Below are 17842 nucleotides of genomic sequence, written 5' to 3' on the forward strand. Positions count from 1 at the left end.
TCAGTCAAATCAGAAACACTGGAATGACAAACAGTTCTTATGGTTGTTTGTTGGCTGCTTGATTGGTTGGTTTTGGGGACAAGGTTTCTCTGTGTAGCTCTGGCTGTCCTGAAACTCACTCTGTAGAGCAGGCTGGCCTCAAACTCACCTGCCTCTGCCTCCTGAGTGCTGGGATTTAAGGCGTGCGCCAGCACCGCCTGGCCAAGTCTGCTTGTTTCTCTGTTGTTTGCAATGATCCTCTAAGTGCAGAAGTGAAAAACCATGGCAGATGTTTCAGAAGCTAATGGAGCAGGTCCTCACGCCGGTATCTCTTGGTGGTTTGATTGGTTGCCCAACATTTGGAAAGGACAGACGCCGCTGCCTCTGAGTCCGAGGGCCAGCATCCTGCCAGAAACACTGCCACTCACAAGGCAAATGAGAAGCTCCAGCAAGGCAGAGGACCAAACTGTGTCTCTGCGTTATTCTGGCTGGTTCTAATTTTAGCATTGCAACTTTGCTGTACATTTGTCCCAGTCAGCCATCCAAGAATTGTGGAAATTAATGTCAATGTTATGAAAGTTCCACAGATGGCTGAACCAAAGCCGATGGGGAAATGAGCTGGTTCTGATCTTTCCAATTCTCAAAGGCCCAACGTTCTCTCTCTCTCTTAAAATAAATGTCCTCAGTAAGATGCTATCCCAGGTAATCTTTTTCCCTGCTAGAAACTGGATACTCATTAAATTCGGCTTAAATCAATGGTTCTCATAGCTAGATGCACACGAGAACCCCAGGAAATCTGCCTCTCTGCTGGAGAGATCTGATTCCATTTGTGGGAGGCTGGGGCATGCAGCAAGTCTCCTGCTCTGCAGTGCCGAGTGTCAATGCTTGAACCATGTACCCTGGACATGGCGCTGTAAGAGTGGCTTGGGCACTCAGGCTTTGAGCTCTTAGCAAATTTGCCCATCATCATCCTCAGACTGTTGCCAGTGTCTCCACTCTCTCACTCAGATGACTGCTGTAATTCTGGGGATTAAAAAAAATCAGTGAAGGAAGTGAAATCAAAATCACTTCTCTTTCAGCTGGCAAAATGGTTCAGTGGATAAAGGTGCCTGCTGCCAAGCTCGATGGCCTGAGTTGGATCCCTGGAAGGAATCCATATGGTGGTAAGGAGAGAACCAATTCCTAGAAGTTGTGTCTTTCCTAAACATATTCCAAGTCACACATAAACACACACACACACAACATGCACACACACAAACTTGAGAATGAGTGAGTGACAGAGTGAATAAATGTAGGGGCTGGAGAGATGGTTCAGCAGTTAAGAGCACTTGTTGCTCTTGCAGAGAACCTGGGTTCAATTCCCAGCACCTACATGCAGTTTACAGCCATTCCAAAGTCCTCTTCTGACACCAAACATGTAAGTGGTGCACACATATGCAAACAGGTAAAACACTCATGCATATAAAATAAATCTAAAAAATTAAAATTAAATTTAAAATGTTTTTGTTTGTTTGGTTGGTTGGTTTTTTGAGACAGGGTTTCCCTTTGTAACAGCACTGGATGTTCTGGAACTAGCTCTGAGGACCAGGCTGGTCTGGAACTCACAGAGATCCACTGGCCTCTGCCTCCCAAGTGCTGGGATTAAAGGCATAATTTCTTTTTTTTTTTTAAGAATCTAACTTTCAGTCAGGCGATGGTGTTGCATGCCTTTAATCCCAGCACTCGGGAGGCAGAGACAGGCAGATCTCTGTGAGTTTGAGGCCAGCCTGGTCTATAGAGCAAGTTTCAGGACAGGCTCCAAAGCTACAGAGAAACCCTGTCTCAAAAAAACAAAAACAAAGAATCTCACTTTCCTTCCCTAGGCTAAAAGAGCCACATTAGGGCTTCTTATCATTGGATGTAGGACATTCCCAGCAATTCTCTCCCTACCAGGCTTCCTCAGCATTAATCTTCAACAGCTATAGCACAATATCAAAACCAAAAAAGTACCTGCTACAAACCATCGAACCCCCATTTTACCAGCGTAGACTCCTTTGTGTCTGTGCAGGGTGTGTCTGTGTGCAGTTCTACATGTGCAGCCTCTTGCAGCCACCCTCCTAATCAAAAGAACCCCACTCTACTACTGCTATGGTTTCAGTGGGGATGGAAAATGGGGTCCCCAGCTGGGGGTACTATTCTGTGATTTTCAAAAAGTGTTTTTAGATTTACAGGTATGAATGTTTTGCCTGCATGTATGCACACACATCATATGTGTGCCTCATGTCCCCAGAGGTAAGAAGAGGTATCCCGTCCTTTGAAATTACAGATGGTTGTAACCCATCATATGGGTGCTGGAAACTCAACTAGGGTCCTCTGCAAGAAGCTCTAAACTGCTGAGCCATCTCTCCAGCCCCATTTTGTAATTTTTTTTTTTAGGAGGTGAGGCCTAGTGGAAGACAAGGGCCACTAGAAACTTGACCTTAGGGTCATAGCTCATCCTACGGTCCTCTCTCTGCTGTTCATCTCTGTTCATCATTACTGATATTCTGCTCCCACATGGGGCAAAGAAAGTTTGAATTGAGCCCTTTGAAACCGCAATGTAGTGTTAGGAGCGGCGAGGCTGCGTCCCCGGTACCCGGCCGCCTGCATGGCTAGCTTATGCCCTGAAATAATTACACAGAAACTGTATTCTTTTAAACACTGCCTGGCCCGTTATCTGTAGCCTCTTATTGGCTAGCTCTTACATATTAATCTAACCCATTTCTAATAATCTGTGTAGCCCATGAGCTGGCTTACCAGGAAAGATCTTAACCTGCGTCTGGAGTGGGAGAATCATGGCGACTCCTTGACTCAGCTTCTTTCTCCCAGCATTCTGTTCTGTTTACTCCACCCATCTAAGGGTTGGCCTATCAAGGGGCCTAGGCAGTTTCTTTGTTAGTAAGAAATCACTCCCACATCACCACAAGCAAAATAAATCTAAGTGGCTTTGGTTATTTAGGTCAATGCTACTCAGTAAAAACTAATCCAGCGTCGTCACAGGGTCCCCCTTGTTGCTCCTTCACCCCATCTCATCCTCACTCTTTAACCATTTTGGTTTTTTTTTGTGCCTGTGTTGTTTTTATTTGTGTGTTTATGTCCGTGCGAACATAAGACACGCATGTACAGGTACCCAAAGAATCCAGAAGACTGTATGAGGAGTTACAGGCAGTTGTGAGCCACCCTACATGAACCCTGGGAACTGAACTCAGGACCTCTGAAAGAGCATTGTGTTCTTCACTACTGAGCCATCTCTATAAGAATGCTGGGTTGTTTTGAATTGTTATATTGCATATATCCTTTGAGACTGGGATTGTCACACAGTATAATATTCTTGTGGTTATACAAGGCATTGATAGTACAGAGTTTGTTGTAGTTAGTTGCACGGTATCCTCCTGCATGCAAACACCATCATGTTTAAATAGTCACCCACTGAGGGATGTTTGCATAGTGCCTGAGTGTGCTTCCTGCTGCTGTGATCAAACGCTGGCTAAAAGCAAGTTGGTGGAGGAAAGGCTCTGAGTGGCTTACAAGTTACTGTCTATCATCAAGGGAGTCAAGTGAGGAACTCAAGGTAGAAATCTGGAGGCAGGAGCTGAAGCAGAGAACATGGAGAAAAACTGTTTACTGGTTTCCTTCTCTGGTTTGCCCAGCTACTTTCTTACATAGCTGTGGTTTGAATGAGAATAGCCCCCATTGGCTCATATGTTTGAATACTTGGGCTCCAGTTGGTGGAACTGTTTGGGAAGGATTAGGAGGTGTGACACTGGGGCTGGGCTTTGAACTTTCAAGACTCCCAGTTAGCTCTCTGCACTGGTTACAGATTAAGGTGTGAGCTCTCAACCTCTGCCCTAGCGCCATGCCTGCCTGCCTGCTGCCATGATCCCTGGCATGGCGGTCAAAGATTCTAGCCCTCTGAAACTGTTAGCCCCCGATAAATTGTTTCCTCTATGAAGTTGCTTTGGTCACAGTGTCTCGTTACAGCAACAGAAAAGCAACTAAGATGATAGCCAAGACCCTTCTGCCTCAGAATGGCACTGCAGTGAGTTGGGCCCTACTACAACAATAAGATTCCACCGACATGCCCACAGGCTAATCAATATGGGGTAGGCAATCCACAACTGAGGTACCTTCACTCAGATGACTAGTATCAAAAAGCATGAGTAGATTACAGGTTTTGGACTATCAGAATTTATAAATTAAAATTAATTTCTCTGGGGTAAATTCAGAAGATGCTAAGTTACACAGCAAGCTCACTTTAGTAGGGTTCTGTATCGTTGTTTGCTTGTTTTTGATCTGTTTCTACCTCGAAAGGGCTGGGATTACAGGTGTGTACCACACCTGGTTCTATGTGGTGTTGGGGATTGAACCCAGGACAAGGCACATATCCTTTGGTCATTTTATTTTTTCCAAAGCGGGTTTCTCTGTGTAATAGCCCTATCATGGAATAAGCTCTGTAGACCAGGCTGATCTCGAACTCACAGATGCACCTGCCTCTGCTGGGATTAAAGGCTACCACCACCCAGCTGTCATTTTCTAATTGGGAAGAAAGTTCTTTCAATGACTGTAAAAAACAGTCTGCCTTTCAACCACTTTCAATATAGACAGATAATAGATTTAAATCCATTAAAGTAAGAAAGCTTGTTTAACAAACAAAAAAACCCTAGCTCTGAAATCACCTTTTAGACACTGAAAGGTTGGTAATGGCACATCTTTCAGTTTAAGATAGAGATGGGATGGATCTATTGTAAGGAAGAACTGGTTCTATGCAAAGGGGTTGCAGCCCAGGTCTGAACCTGAGTCCACAGGACAGCTCTTCCAGTAGAGCAGGCTCGAGATAGTGGGCATGAGATGATGTTCTTGGTGACCCAGCCAGCCCCTTCCATTTTCTAGAACATTCTCCCTTATACAGTCTCTTAATTATTGGCTTTAAACGTGCTCCATGAACAACACAGATTGGCATTTGAATACCACTTGTAGCCTTGCCAAGTTGACACATAAATTGAGCATCACCGGTCCCATATCTGTACCATTTATAGCTAATAATTTCCTTTTTCAGTCACAGATTTTTTATTTGTATTTCTCCTTTTCTATTTCTTGTCATTTTCACCAGGGATTTTTCTAAAGTATTGTTTTTTCTGGCTGTTTTATACTATTGTCTACTTTCTGTCTATGTTCTCTCTCTGTAGACTATCATCAAAGATTAAGGAAAAATTAGATCAGCCACACCTTCTGCCTTTTGTGGCAATGACACACGTTGAGTTTCAGGCTTGTGTTGTTTCAAAATGACTACTTGTTTTTGTCATTTCCTATATGGAACATGAGTTTATACTAAACACTGTGAGGCCAGTTAGTTTCTTACTACAGGATCATGTATCAAAGAATAAATCCCCCTGGAGCTGGAGAGATGGCTCAGTGGTTAAGAGCACTACAGCACTACTGCTCTTCAAGAGGACCAGGGTTCGATTCCCAGCACCCACATGGCAGCTCACAGCTGTCTGTAACTCAGTCCCAGGGATCCAACACCCTCATACAGACAAAACAGGCAAAACACAAATGTACATAAAATAGAAACAATTTTTAAAAAAGAGATACCCCCAATTATGTTTGAGATCGAGTTGTCCACAAAGTTTGTGTGGGGATGGGAGAGGCAGAAGATGGGAAAGCAACATACATACTTTGGATTTGATTTTTTTCTTTTTTTCTTCTATTTTGTTTGTTGAGACAGGGGCTTACTATGCAGTCCTGGGAGTTTTTCGAAATAGGGTCTCGCTATATAGCTCTGAACGGCCTCATACACAGATTCCCCGGGCTTCGCAGCGCTGAGGTTAAAGGCATGCACCACCATGCTTGACCATACAGCTCAGCATTCACTCCATGAGGCCATGTAAACTGTAGCTCTCTCAATGAGCTCCAGTCCTGCAGGTGTGACCTGGCTGGTTTTTGCTGTCTTACCATTACAGCAGGTACAGTTCCCCGCACAAAACCCTCACAAGCCTGGGCCACTGACATTCCCGCATGAAAGCGGGGTAGGTCTCAGGGCTCAGCAAGTGAGTGCCTCTGCCCAGGGTATGTGTCCTCTTTAGTTTCTTGTCAACTCGACACAAGTTAGATCACCTGCAAAAAGGAATCTCGATTGAAAAGGTGCCTTTCAAATTGGTCTGTAAGCAAGTCTGTGAGGTATTTTCTGATGATGTGACTGATGTGAGCGGGACCAAGCCGCTGTGGGCAGAGAGTCCTGGGTGACATAAGAAAACACGCTGAAGTCATGGGGGGTAAGCAGGTAAGTTTAATGGTCTGTTTCAGTTCCTGCCTCTAGGCTCCTGCCTTGAGTTTCTTCATCATCTTCTCTTCAAGGTCTACTATAAGGTGTAAAACCAAATACACCCTTCTGTCCCAAGTTGCTTTTGGTCATAATCTTTATCATGTCCTTGAGCTGCAGTGAGTCCTTCCTAACCTTGGTCACTGTGGGATAAGAACCATCCTTTGGCTCCTGTACATCTGAATTTTCAATTTATTTGATCCTTTCCACCTATTCCTACCCCGATTGTGAGTCTTCTCACCTTATAATCTGCACTCACACTTTAGCTGTGTGTTCTGGTTCATGCTAATCTCTGCTTAGAACAAAGTGAGGGGCCGAGGAGACGGCTGAGGTCCCCAGAACCCACGTGCAGCTGAGCACAGCACACATCTGCAGTCCCAGGGCTCCTAGTGAGATGAGAGCAGAGATAGGAGAATCCCCAGCTGCTCACGGGGCCACTGCAGAATCCATGCAAAGCCGAGGCTATGACTGAAACCTAAGGTACGACACCTTAACCTGCACTCACACATCAAACACATGCACGTACCACCCCAAATGTACAGAATAAACTGCCTGTTTAAAAGAGCAGTTAGACACTTCCCTTTTCTCTAACACCTTATCGAGCTTCCAAAGACTCAGCAGAGCCCTGCTGCTGCTGATAAGAAAGCAGCACCCAGCAGCACGGATGCTTACACAGCCACAATCTCTGAGTAAGGCCTTCAGCCTTTCTCAGCCGAGCAAATGCTGTGGCAGAAGGTGGGACACGGAAAGACGATGTAAACACCACTGTGCAAATGAGAAGGTTTTATTTATTTAACAGACCCAGGCTGTACAAACAACAGAAAGCCATACATTAAAAAAGTTCCTAGGCACACAAATTAACATACCTCATTTACAAATTATTTACACTTTTGGGGCCCATATTAAAAACCACAGTCCCCAGGTAAGGCTGACAAGAAAGTAATCCATAATAACTCACTTGGGAAGCCGATGACCATGGCACTTCTACTACGAAACATAATGGAGGAAGGAAACCCTGGAAGGTTCTGTAATGCACAGAGGTCTTAAGATGGAGACTTTTAATGATTTTTAAAGAAACAGTAAAAATGGCTTGCCCGGGGACATGATGGCATCCCCGGCAGAAACTGCAATCATGACATTTCTGTCTGGGGAAGGCAAGTGATCTACACAGACAGCTCTTACGCTCTTACCGTTTGGTTTTTGCGGCACTAAGAATGGAACCCAGGGCCTTGCGCCTGCTAGACAAGCACTCCAACTCCGAGCTGAGCCCCCGCCCACTGCACTGTCTCTAGACACACAGGATAATAACACGTTCCCTGAAGACTGAAACAAGTCCAGGGTCCACCAAAAGCCAGAGCCAAGTTTGAGTATTTCCTGACTCTTCCATTCCTTATTCCTGCTTGAATGCAAAAGCTGACAGTTTCTGGTTGGCAGAAAGATCTAACGCTTTTTGCTTTTTAGACAGATCCAGATTCTCCTTGGCTGCTTCCTCCTGGTTTTCTGCCTCGCAGATCTCACGTTTTCGCTTCTTTGCTTCAGCTCCATCACTGGCAACCTCTCCCTTGGCCTTGTTGGTCCATGCCTTTGTAAAACATTTGGGTGAAGAGATTTTTATGCACGAAGGAAAAAAATAGAATGAAAATGGTCTATTTACTTCCATGAGTAATGTTCTTGTATACAGAACAGTAATTAGCACTGAATTTTTAAGTTTATCATTAAAGGTTCTAATTGTTGACGGATTTAAATTTCTTATTCTGTGGGAGAAGATATTTGCAAACTAACCATCTGAACAAGGGTTATGTATCCATAATATTTTAGCAACTTTGAAAACTCAATAGCAAAACTCCAAACAGTCAGGTTAAAAATACACAATAGATTCTATGCAAATATTCTCAAGATACACAGAAATGGCCAACGGGCACACAAAAAGGCTCAGCCTATCTAATCATCAGGGTCCAAATCACAACTCACTGAGGTAATGTCCACACAGGTGTGATTCTAGACACTTGTAATTCTGGACACTTGGGGGGCTGCTGAGACAGGACTGTCAGGAACTCAAGGGAGTCTAGGATAATTAATTAGATACTGGCTCAACAAACAACAACCATATATACTCGGGGGTTGGAGACCAAAGAAAAATGTATTTTCCTTGGGCACTAAGGACAAACATATACATGTGTGTGTGTATATACATATACATACATACATACATACATACATACATACATATATACACACACACACATATATATATATATACATACAGGCAAATATACATACATGTACTTTTTAAAAAACAATTAAAACAAAATGTAATCAGCAACTAGGTTCAACAATGTAATCTCAGTACATGGGGAATGGGAGCAACAGAGGCAGAAGGACTGCCCAGAATGTGAGGCTGGTCTTACTTTAAGTTCCAGGGCAGTCAGAGCTACAGAGCAGCCCTGTCACAAAACCAAATAATGCCCAAAGCCACAATCATGGGATGAAAATGTAGTTCCGTGGACGAGTGCTTACCTAACATTCACAAAGCTCTACATTCTATACACAGAAAAACTCCCCAAATTAAAAAACAAATACACAATCACAAATTTTGTCAAGTCTCTTCCTCTTTTCATTCATGTCAATCTGTACAGGAAAACAGCAATGCTAAGAAGGTTGTAAATGCAGCTAGAAATGCTGTTTTCTAGCGTCTGGACCATGCGATACCCATCACCCACAAACCCACTCAGTACCCAGTGCCTACACTGCACACCGCCTCCCCGAGGAAGGAAAGCCTAAGGTTTAAGCCTAAGGCACACCACCCACATTCCAGCCTAATTTTTGTGGGAAAGCTGGACCAGAGCACCAAAATTTTCCAACAAAAGGAAGTATTCTCATGTGAGCAGATAGCATTACAATTTTTCTACTTTAATGGGCTTGAAAGTAGTTTAAAGTTTAAATTAAATTCATTTTTGCTTACTAATCCTTTTGTTTTCAGTTCATAACTAAAGCATCTTTTGGGGAGAGTAGGTCCCTAACTAAGGACACACATTTACAGAGGTAACTTCTAAAATTATCCATGGGTACTCAGTAACAACAAGTCTATTTGTCAAAATTCACCCACATCTAATTTCTTCTCCTTTCAAACCTGGAAAGTCCACCGAGCTTTCATCTCAGCACAATAGCCCTTACCTTCCTCTCTTCAGCAGACAATACTCTAAATCGAATCATTCCCTCTTTTATTATGTCCGCTTCATCTGAAAAGTCAGGGTTGTCACTCAAAATATGACTTCTGTTTTCTTCCAGCCACATCTGGAACCCGGTCTTTGGCCTAAAATAATAATTATAGGAAAAAAATTATAGGAAATATACTGTGTAAAGTGTCTCATGATCTTTGAAACTAGTAACTAACCAGCCACTCACGACTCACATAAAGTAAGGGAGACACACTATATTAGTCAATAATATCCATATTTCTTTCAACAGCCTAGGCACTGCAGGATCATTAGTGAAGAAGCCTTTGTATGGTCAAGTCATCTGTCAGAGCAGAAACACGGACTCTGCATTTTCAGTTCTTGTGTGTTTATAGGTTCAAGGTTTCCAAACTCTCTGAGCTTCCTGAGGCCGCGTGGCCTGAGAACTCCTCCAGCTGTCATTCATAGGCTTGTTACTCGGCAAAGCAGCAATCTGAAACCCTGCTGACTTCTCAGCCTTCCCATCTCCACACCCGCTCACCACTGACCTGGGTTCTTCCTGCACCATCTTTAGGGAAAGCACCGACAAAGCACACTTGTAAATTTAACTGAATTCTATTACACTTTTTGTATGCTTAAACGGTTTAGGTCATCAGAAGGTTTAATGGAAATATTTAAGTTTCTGAGCACTTGGTGTCATGCATCCTAAATGCTTTATGTGCATTGCTTTAAAGCAAAACCCTATGATTCAGAAATAATTAGTATCCCAACTGATAAACCAGGCAACTGAGACTTAGAGCGATCACAGAATAAGAGTAGGACCCGATACCAAACAGTTAAGCACTCTGACAGCAGAACCCCTATATTTAGTCCATCTGTTAGCTCCACTGTTTCTCACTAAATAATTAGCCTGAATGACAAAGACTTACAACTAAAATTTTTATTTTTAATTAATTAATGTTGAAACAAAGTAGCTCTGGCTGTCCTAGAACTTGCTTTGTAGACCTGCCTGGCCTTGAACTCATAGAGGTCTGCTTGCCCGGCCTCCCAAGTGCTGGGATTAAAGGGATGTGCCACCACACCCGGCTGGGGCCCAGCGTCTTCACGCTCCTCTGTACACTGACCTTTGGTTTTCAGAGTCTTGAGGGCATGCAGCTGGAGTTTCAGATGATAAATTTTTAGGATTTTCTTTTACTTCCTCAGTCTTATCGCCCTGTGAAGCTCTTTTCTGGAAATAGGAAGCTGCAGATGCCTATGAAACAAACAGATGTGTGAGTCTAGGGACACACACACCAACATTCAAGAAGATTGTGGGGCTAACCCAGAACGGAACACATTCCCTAGCCACACAGTGATAAACCACAGGCCTCTACTCCAGAGTGCACAAGGCCACCAAAGCAGTACCTGCTTAGACTTTGGCTTGAGCACAAGAGGCTTTATAACTGGAGATTTTTCATTATTTGCTGCTCGATTGAGAGGGATGGGCTTCCTGGACGATTTGTTCATATTGTCTAAAATATTAGTTGAACGTGTTGAATTCATTGATACAGCTGGCTCTTTGGAATTGACTAGCACCTGAAGAGGAAAGAGCATACTGTAGTTGAAAAAGAAAATAACCCCATTATAGTATGATTTTTGGAAATGAATTCATGGAGTAAACCCAGATTAAGACTGAAGCATATTGTCTCAAATACCACACCCTAAAGACAAACAGGGAGCAGCTGTCAACATCATGAGCACTCAGCACAGGGGATGAACACCTAGCAGCTAGCTGTAGACTGTAGTGATATGCCTTTGATCCCCCAGAGCCTAAGGAGGTTATTTGGAAATACCTTTTAATGATATTATTCAAACAGAAAACATCATTGGTTACCTTGAAGGGGTTTACCCGTCCTTGGCTGCTAGAGAAAACTGCACCTGTTATAAGAAGAAAACTCTCAATAGTGTTTGGTTTTTGTTTTTTGTTTTTTTTTTTTTAAATAACCTTTGATTTTCACAATACTAAATAGAATATTTTAATCTGTATTATACTGAAAACAGAGGTACTGTGTAACTCCTTTTCTTTTCTTTTTTTCTTTTGTTTTTTTAAAGGCAAGAGTCTCTCTAAGTCTGAGTGACTGGCCTAGAACTATTTATTATGTAAACCTGACTGGCCTCAAACTTACAGCAATCTCCAGTCTCTGTCTCTCTAGTGCTCGTATTGAAAGTGTGTGCTGCCACACCCAGTCCACATGGAACTTTAACAAACACAGACCTCTTTCCTTCTACTAACTAACAAACACAGACCTCTTTCCTTCTTCCAAGACAAAATAACATTAGATGGGAACTATCCCGATTTGCTGCTGTGAGACACACTGTGACCATGTAACATGGCGTTTAGGTTAGTAATCCCTTGAATGTGGACACCCACGTCCACTACCAAGGAACAACCTACTGATGCCTCTTTCCCCATCTTCTGACATTTACCCCTTCATCTGCCTCTCTCAAGAACAAAACAAACTCTTTACACTTCCAACTACCATCTTCTCTTACAATCCCACTAACATCGCCTCCTTGCCCATACATCCTCCACAGGTCCAGCCCTCCTACACGACAGCTAAAGCCCCAACCCATTTCTATGTGACCAAATGTGGTGGCTACTGCCTGCCTTTATTTGACCTCTCAATGCTTTCTATAGACTGGATTCTCCCTTCAGTATTTCCTCCCATCGACTCTTTAGACACTCCATCCCAGACCTGGCCCTTTCTCTCTGGACCAGTGGTCTCCCTCTCAGTGCTTCCTCTCCTCTCTCCTGTACTTGATGCTTAAAGGCTAGAAAGTCGCTCGACTGAGGCTCCTGGTTCTTGCTTTACAAACTCCCTAGTGTGTGCTCACCTATGTCTAAGGTATACACTGCTCTACTTTTGCCAGTGGTTTCAGATTTATTCCAAGAGTCTTTGAAGCAAACGCCTAACCCTGTGACCTACTTAGCTAATGTTAACACACCAGCTTCCCCTATAAACCTGTTTTCTTCTCCAGTGTTTCTGATGCTATACTGTTCTTCACTTTAGAAACACCTCAACTACGCTAGCTTTTCTTTCTAGCACCACCGCTTGCCCAAGCCAAACTACTCAGTCTCACTCGGCTGCTCCAGCAGTCTTATGTCCGCCCCACATCATCGTCGTGTGCGATGGTTCTGCTGGGCTTAGAGCTACCGTCTCCCAGGGGCTGCACAAGGAAGACCGAGATTCTTAACACCATCTAGAAAATCTTTAACATTTGCCTGCTGCCTATCCCTACAAGGCCCTACTGAACTGTTCTTTTTACCTTTTTCCTATATCCTTTTTCTGCACTCTTCAGAAGTACTGTTTCCTCTGCCCCTGCTGCCACCCACAAAAATCTCCATCTGGGGCAAGTCTGCCGTCAGCGTTCTCTGAGAACGTTCTCTGGTACCTAGCCTCTTCTGACTGGATTACAGCCATTGTTATATGCTCCAAGTTTACATAGATTTCTCACCTGATTTAAGAGCTGGCATATCAGGTGAATTTGCACTTTGGAATAAGTTCTGTCCTATAATTAAACAATATAATGTCAGTGAGGAAAATGAAGTCATCCTTGATATTCAACACCTAGACAGCAGAGATACTTTGAAAAAACATGGACATTTAATTTACCTTAGTCAACCATGGAAAAGCCAATGCTCACGATGCCTTTCGTCTTTTATTTATTTAATTTATTGTTGTTGTGGAAGGCACTCTGCACATAGAGGGCAGAAGACAACTTTCTACAGGCAGTTCTATCTGCCTTTTGGTGTGCTCTGGAGGTGGCACTCAGGTGGCCAGCATGGCACGGCAAGCGCCATCACCTGCTGAGCCCCCTTAGCTTTCATTACTTGAAAAAAAATGTCTCACCGTGGTTGTGTGGCTCTGGCCTTTCTTCTGGAACAGTCTCTTCTCTTTCTTCAGTGTCTTCTTCAGCTTGATTTCTGGCCCGTGGCTGACTCCATTCTGTAGTGGTATGACTGTAACTGAAGAGTAATAGAATGATTCCATAAGCGACAAACACAAGACCAATTCATACGCAGGACAGTAAAAGAAAAATCAAATAGCTGTTGTTCTTTTACCCAGCATTCAGTTTCTTTCTGAAATCCTCTTCTTTCTCCTCTTCTGTCTGGGTTTCTGCCAACTCAGCTGCCTTCTCTGCAGCGAGCTCACTAAGTTTTTGAGCCAATATTAATTTCCGAGAGCGAGAAGCATACTTAATGGCTAAGTTCACAGCATTTTGAGTCATTAGATTGGCCAGCTCCACACAGCGAAATTCTCGTTCCAGTTTACAAGAAAGCTAATGGGGAGAATCACAATCAAATCATGGTTAAGTAGAACTCAGGAAAACAAAAAGCTGGCAGGACTGGCAGACAGAATGTCTTCTGAGTGCACTGCCTCACTGCCTCACGTCCACAAAACTGAAAAGCGTCTTGTATTCACGGTGGGCTGGCCTGACGCCCACAGCATTTCTCAGTGGCGTAAATAAATAAAATAGTAGTGCATTTACCACAGCAGCTTAGACGCACCGAGACACGACACATTTCAGGTGTTAGCTATACTGGATGGCAGCTGTCCTTCAAAATTCAAATGTAGTTCTCCTGCACCATCAATCCCAATAGGGCAGGGAATTTTGAAGAGCGAATTAAAACAAAGACCGGTTATTACTTTGCTCAGAACTAGCAAACAGATGCTTCCACGTGAATTTGGATGGGAGAAGTAGGCATCCTTAAGATTTCATGTATGTCTACGATCTTCAGCCACCAGAAACAGCCATACAACCTCTAAATTAATATGTGCAATTCTTATGCCTTTTATACAAACAGGGGGATGGCTCAGTGGTTACGAATAAAGAGCTTCAGTAGGCCTGCACATGGCAAACACAGCTGTCAGGCCTTGCCCTTTCCCCTTTCCTCCTCCTCACTAAACCACAGATTATATTTCTGAAGCTAGTCACCAAGGTCTAGCCCCTTATTTTGCCACTTCCTCTTCCTGAGCCTAACTACCAAGGTACAGCTATCAATGTATTGAAGGTTAGCAATCAAAAGCCCACCTTTTGGCTACCCTAATTAACATGCTCAATTAAAATAAACCAACTCACCCTAACACAGGGCTTCCCTTTTTTCACTGATAAACTTATATTTGACTATGAGTCACGACTGTCTCCTTCTATCCAGAGGTGGTCCTTTGTCCCACCAGGACAAATATACCTTCCCCTCTCTCTCATCCTCTGTCTCCTGTCTTTGTCTCTTATTCCTTGCCCTTTGACCCTCTGGGGCAAATAAATCTCCTAGGTGATGAGAATTTGGTCTTGGGGTATCCTGTGTCAATTCCAGTTCTTTCAAAGAACACTTGCTGCTCTTAAACGAATGTTCCTCCTCTTCCTCCTCCTCCTCCTTCTCCTCCTCCTCCTCCTCCTCCTCCTCCTCAGGCCTTTATGATCACCAGGCACTCACACGGTGGTACACATGCACACATGCAGACAAGTACTCGTTCGCATAAAATAAAAATAAACATTAAAAAGGAAGACAAGGAGGAAGAACAACAACATTCATGTAATACATCTTAGAAAATACCAGTTCTTCTTTTTGGTTTGAATTCTGAAAATTCAGCACATGACAACCCAAGCTCAAAATGAGCTCCTGACACTCTGAAGGACACTAGAAGTCTTGGAACTCACGGTGCACGAGCATTTTATGATTTACACCCCTGACCTATGAGCATGAAGCTCTACATATTCACCTGAGCCTCCCCAAGAGTGCTGGTACATAAGCCCAGAGTAGTACTTCTAGTCAAGGTGGAACTCTGACTCAGAGGGCAGTGCAGTTCTCCCTCAAAGGTCAGCAGTGCACATCCAGTGGAAAGACATGGATTACATACATGGCCATCCAGTGGAAAGACATGGATTACATACATGGACATCCAGTGGAAAGACATGGATTACATACATGGACATCCAGTGGAAAGACATGGGATTACACACATGGCCATCCAGTGGAAAGACATGGGATTACATACACGGACATCCTGTGGAAAGACATGGGATTACATACACGGACATCCTGTGGAAAGACATGGGATTACATACATGGACATCCAGTGGAAAGACATGGGATTACATACATGGCTATCCAGTGGAAAGACATGGGATGTCCAACCCTGGAGATCTAGAACAGACCACACCTAAAGTTGTGTTGTGGCGCAGACAAGCAGGAGTCACAATGGCTCTCAGGCTGTGAGTCATGGGGAGCACCTGCTGGAGCACAGCACCAGGAAAGGCTACTCTCCACCTATGGCCTTAGCTACAGGGCAACATTTCAAATATTTCAACTGTGCCATCAAGAGAGAGATGAAACTTTAAGGAAAAAATAAAATCTATGAATCCTGGAGGATAAATTTAGTGTTTATCTAAGTATCTTTAAGAAATATTACCTAGGGCTGGGCATGGTGATATACCTTTGCTCACTCGGGAGGCAGAGACAGGCGGGTCTCTGTGAGTTTGAGGCCAGGTTGGTCTACAGAGCGAGTTCCAGGACAGCCAGGGCTACACAGAGAAACACCCTGTCTTAAAGTATAAAAAGATCTCAAGCTAAGAAAATAATTAAATTTTGTTTCGGCATATTTCACTCACCGCAAGCATTTTCATCAGCAGTTCCTGCTGCTCTTTTACCGCCTGATGTTTAGTGCTCTCCTCATACTCATAACCATGTTTAGCCAGGTAGTCGAGGTAGTTGTGAAACAGGGCCGAATGCCAAAACTGTTCCTGTAACACAGATCCAAGTGCATCAAACCACCATTCCCTTAGCACTCAACCCACCCCTCAAGGATCAGGTCCATCTTAAGATAGTGGTTTTAAAATATTTTCTGAAAAACTCCTTTGTATATATACTTATTTTACAACTCTAATTTCAATGTGCATTGTAGCTTAGCTTTATGGTCTAGTTTTTATTTTTTTAAAAAAAGGTGTCTATGTGTGTATGTGTATAAGACTGTGATTTCTTATATTAGTACTCAGAGAACTTGGAAAACTAGTTCCTAGACGACTTGCTTTCTAACTCGAATGACTAACTGCGAGGTTTCAAGTCTTTTACGACAACGGGCTAGGTCTAGAGTCCGATGAGTTTACGGTCAGAGTGCAGCAGGCTTACCTGACCCTAGTGGGAAGGTCCCCCCAGTCATAACCCAGGCCTTAGCAGAGAGCCCTGGAAGCTGTGGCAGCAACCACAGGTGGCCGTGGGATCACAAGCAGTGCCCTACTGCATTATTTAGTTAGTCAACACTGGCCACTGTGATGACTTAAATCTCCTCTGTCACAGGCATTAACTATCACATGTAGAGTATTAAGGCATCCACATACCTCCATTTGGCCTTTCTCTGTGGCAGTCTGACAGTAAGGAAGCTTAAAGGATAATATGGCCACGGCGGGACGTGGAAGGGTGGGAGGGAACCGAGAACCTTTACAAGGGATGCACCTGTCAGTGAAAAAAGTTCCACCTTAAAGACGTTCTACAGTATCACAAAATCCGCTAAACTAAAAACTTTTCAGGAATTTGGAACTATGAGCAGTAATACTATTCTAATAGGCCTGGAGATTTCAAATGTCTTATAAACAATTCTAGTACTACTAAAAGTCCACCGGAGAAATAAGAAGCAGCCACACTCACAAATGTGTTAATTTACACGATCTATGCCCCTTTGCCACAAGATGTCATGATATATGCACACAAGATGTGTGACAGTCGGTACAAAAGAAACACAAATTTGAGCCAGGTGGTGGTGGTGCAGGCCTTTAATCCCAGCACTCGGGAGGCAGAGGCAGGTGGAACTCTGTTTAGTTCAAGGCCAATCTGATCTACAGAGTTAGTTCCAGGACAGCAAGAACTACACTGTCTACAATATCTCAAAACAAAAAATAAAAAAACACAAACTAATTTTTATCCACTAACAGTCAATGGACACTACTCACTGGTGACATGGACTGGTCTATGTGCACAAAACCATCTCATCTTCCCAGCAATTCTGGGATGGGCACTTTCTGTCTGAGAGCTGAGGGGAAATGCCTAAGTCTGACAGTGTGACCTGGCTACACGGCAGGCAGGCGGCATGACTCATGACTCAGAGACTGAGCTGTGGACCTTGACACCACACTGCCCTTCCAGAGTAACAACCCACACCTTCTTTACCACAAACACCAAGAGCAAACCGAAGCCCTGAGAAGTTTTAGTGAATCTTTCTGGTACAAGGGCAGTTAAGTTTCCTTAAATACAGCAGGAGACTACCGCAGAAAGAAAGCTGTAGGATTTCTTCTCCGGTCTGCAGTTATCTCCAGC

The 17842-nt window shown here is 43.6% G+C and overlaps 1 protein-coding gene across 1 annotated transcript in view; it reads right to left on the reverse strand.

Moving 5' to 3' along the window:
• Window positions 1-7093: 7093 nt before the first annotated feature.
• Wdhd1 (WD repeat and HMG-box DNA binding protein 1) overlaps window positions 7094-17842 on the reverse strand; it is a 36969-nt gene continuing 26220 nt past the window's right edge. Inside the window, exons 16-25 of the mRNA XM_050162377.1 lie at window positions 16870-16984; window positions 16144-16275; window positions 13595-13812; window positions 13383-13498; window positions 12988-13041; window positions 11366-11409; window positions 10897-11067; window positions 10617-10744; window positions 9491-9629; window positions 7094-7898 (exon numbers count right to left, since the gene is read on the reverse strand). Coding sequence (XP_050018334.1) covers window positions 7707-7898; window positions 9491-9629; window positions 10617-10744; window positions 10897-11067; window positions 11366-11409; window positions 12988-13041; window positions 13383-13498; window positions 13595-13812; window positions 16144-16275; window positions 16870-16984 — 1309 coding nt within the window. The 3' untranslated portion in view covers window positions 7094-7706. The remainder of the gene's footprint in view (window positions 7899-9490; window positions 9630-10616; window positions 10745-10896; window positions 11068-11365; window positions 11410-12987; window positions 13042-13382; window positions 13499-13594; window positions 13813-16143; window positions 16276-16869; window positions 16985-17842) is intronic.

Source organism: Alexandromys fortis, unplaced genomic scaffold (assembly GCF_014885135.2).
Source record: "Alexandromys fortis isolate MF-2015 unplaced genomic scaffold, M_Fortis_MF-2015_v1.1 scaffold_130, whole genome shotgun sequence".
In the NCBI taxonomy this organism is placed as follows: domain Eukaryota; kingdom Metazoa; phylum Chordata; class Mammalia; order Rodentia; family Cricetidae; genus Alexandromys; species Alexandromys fortis.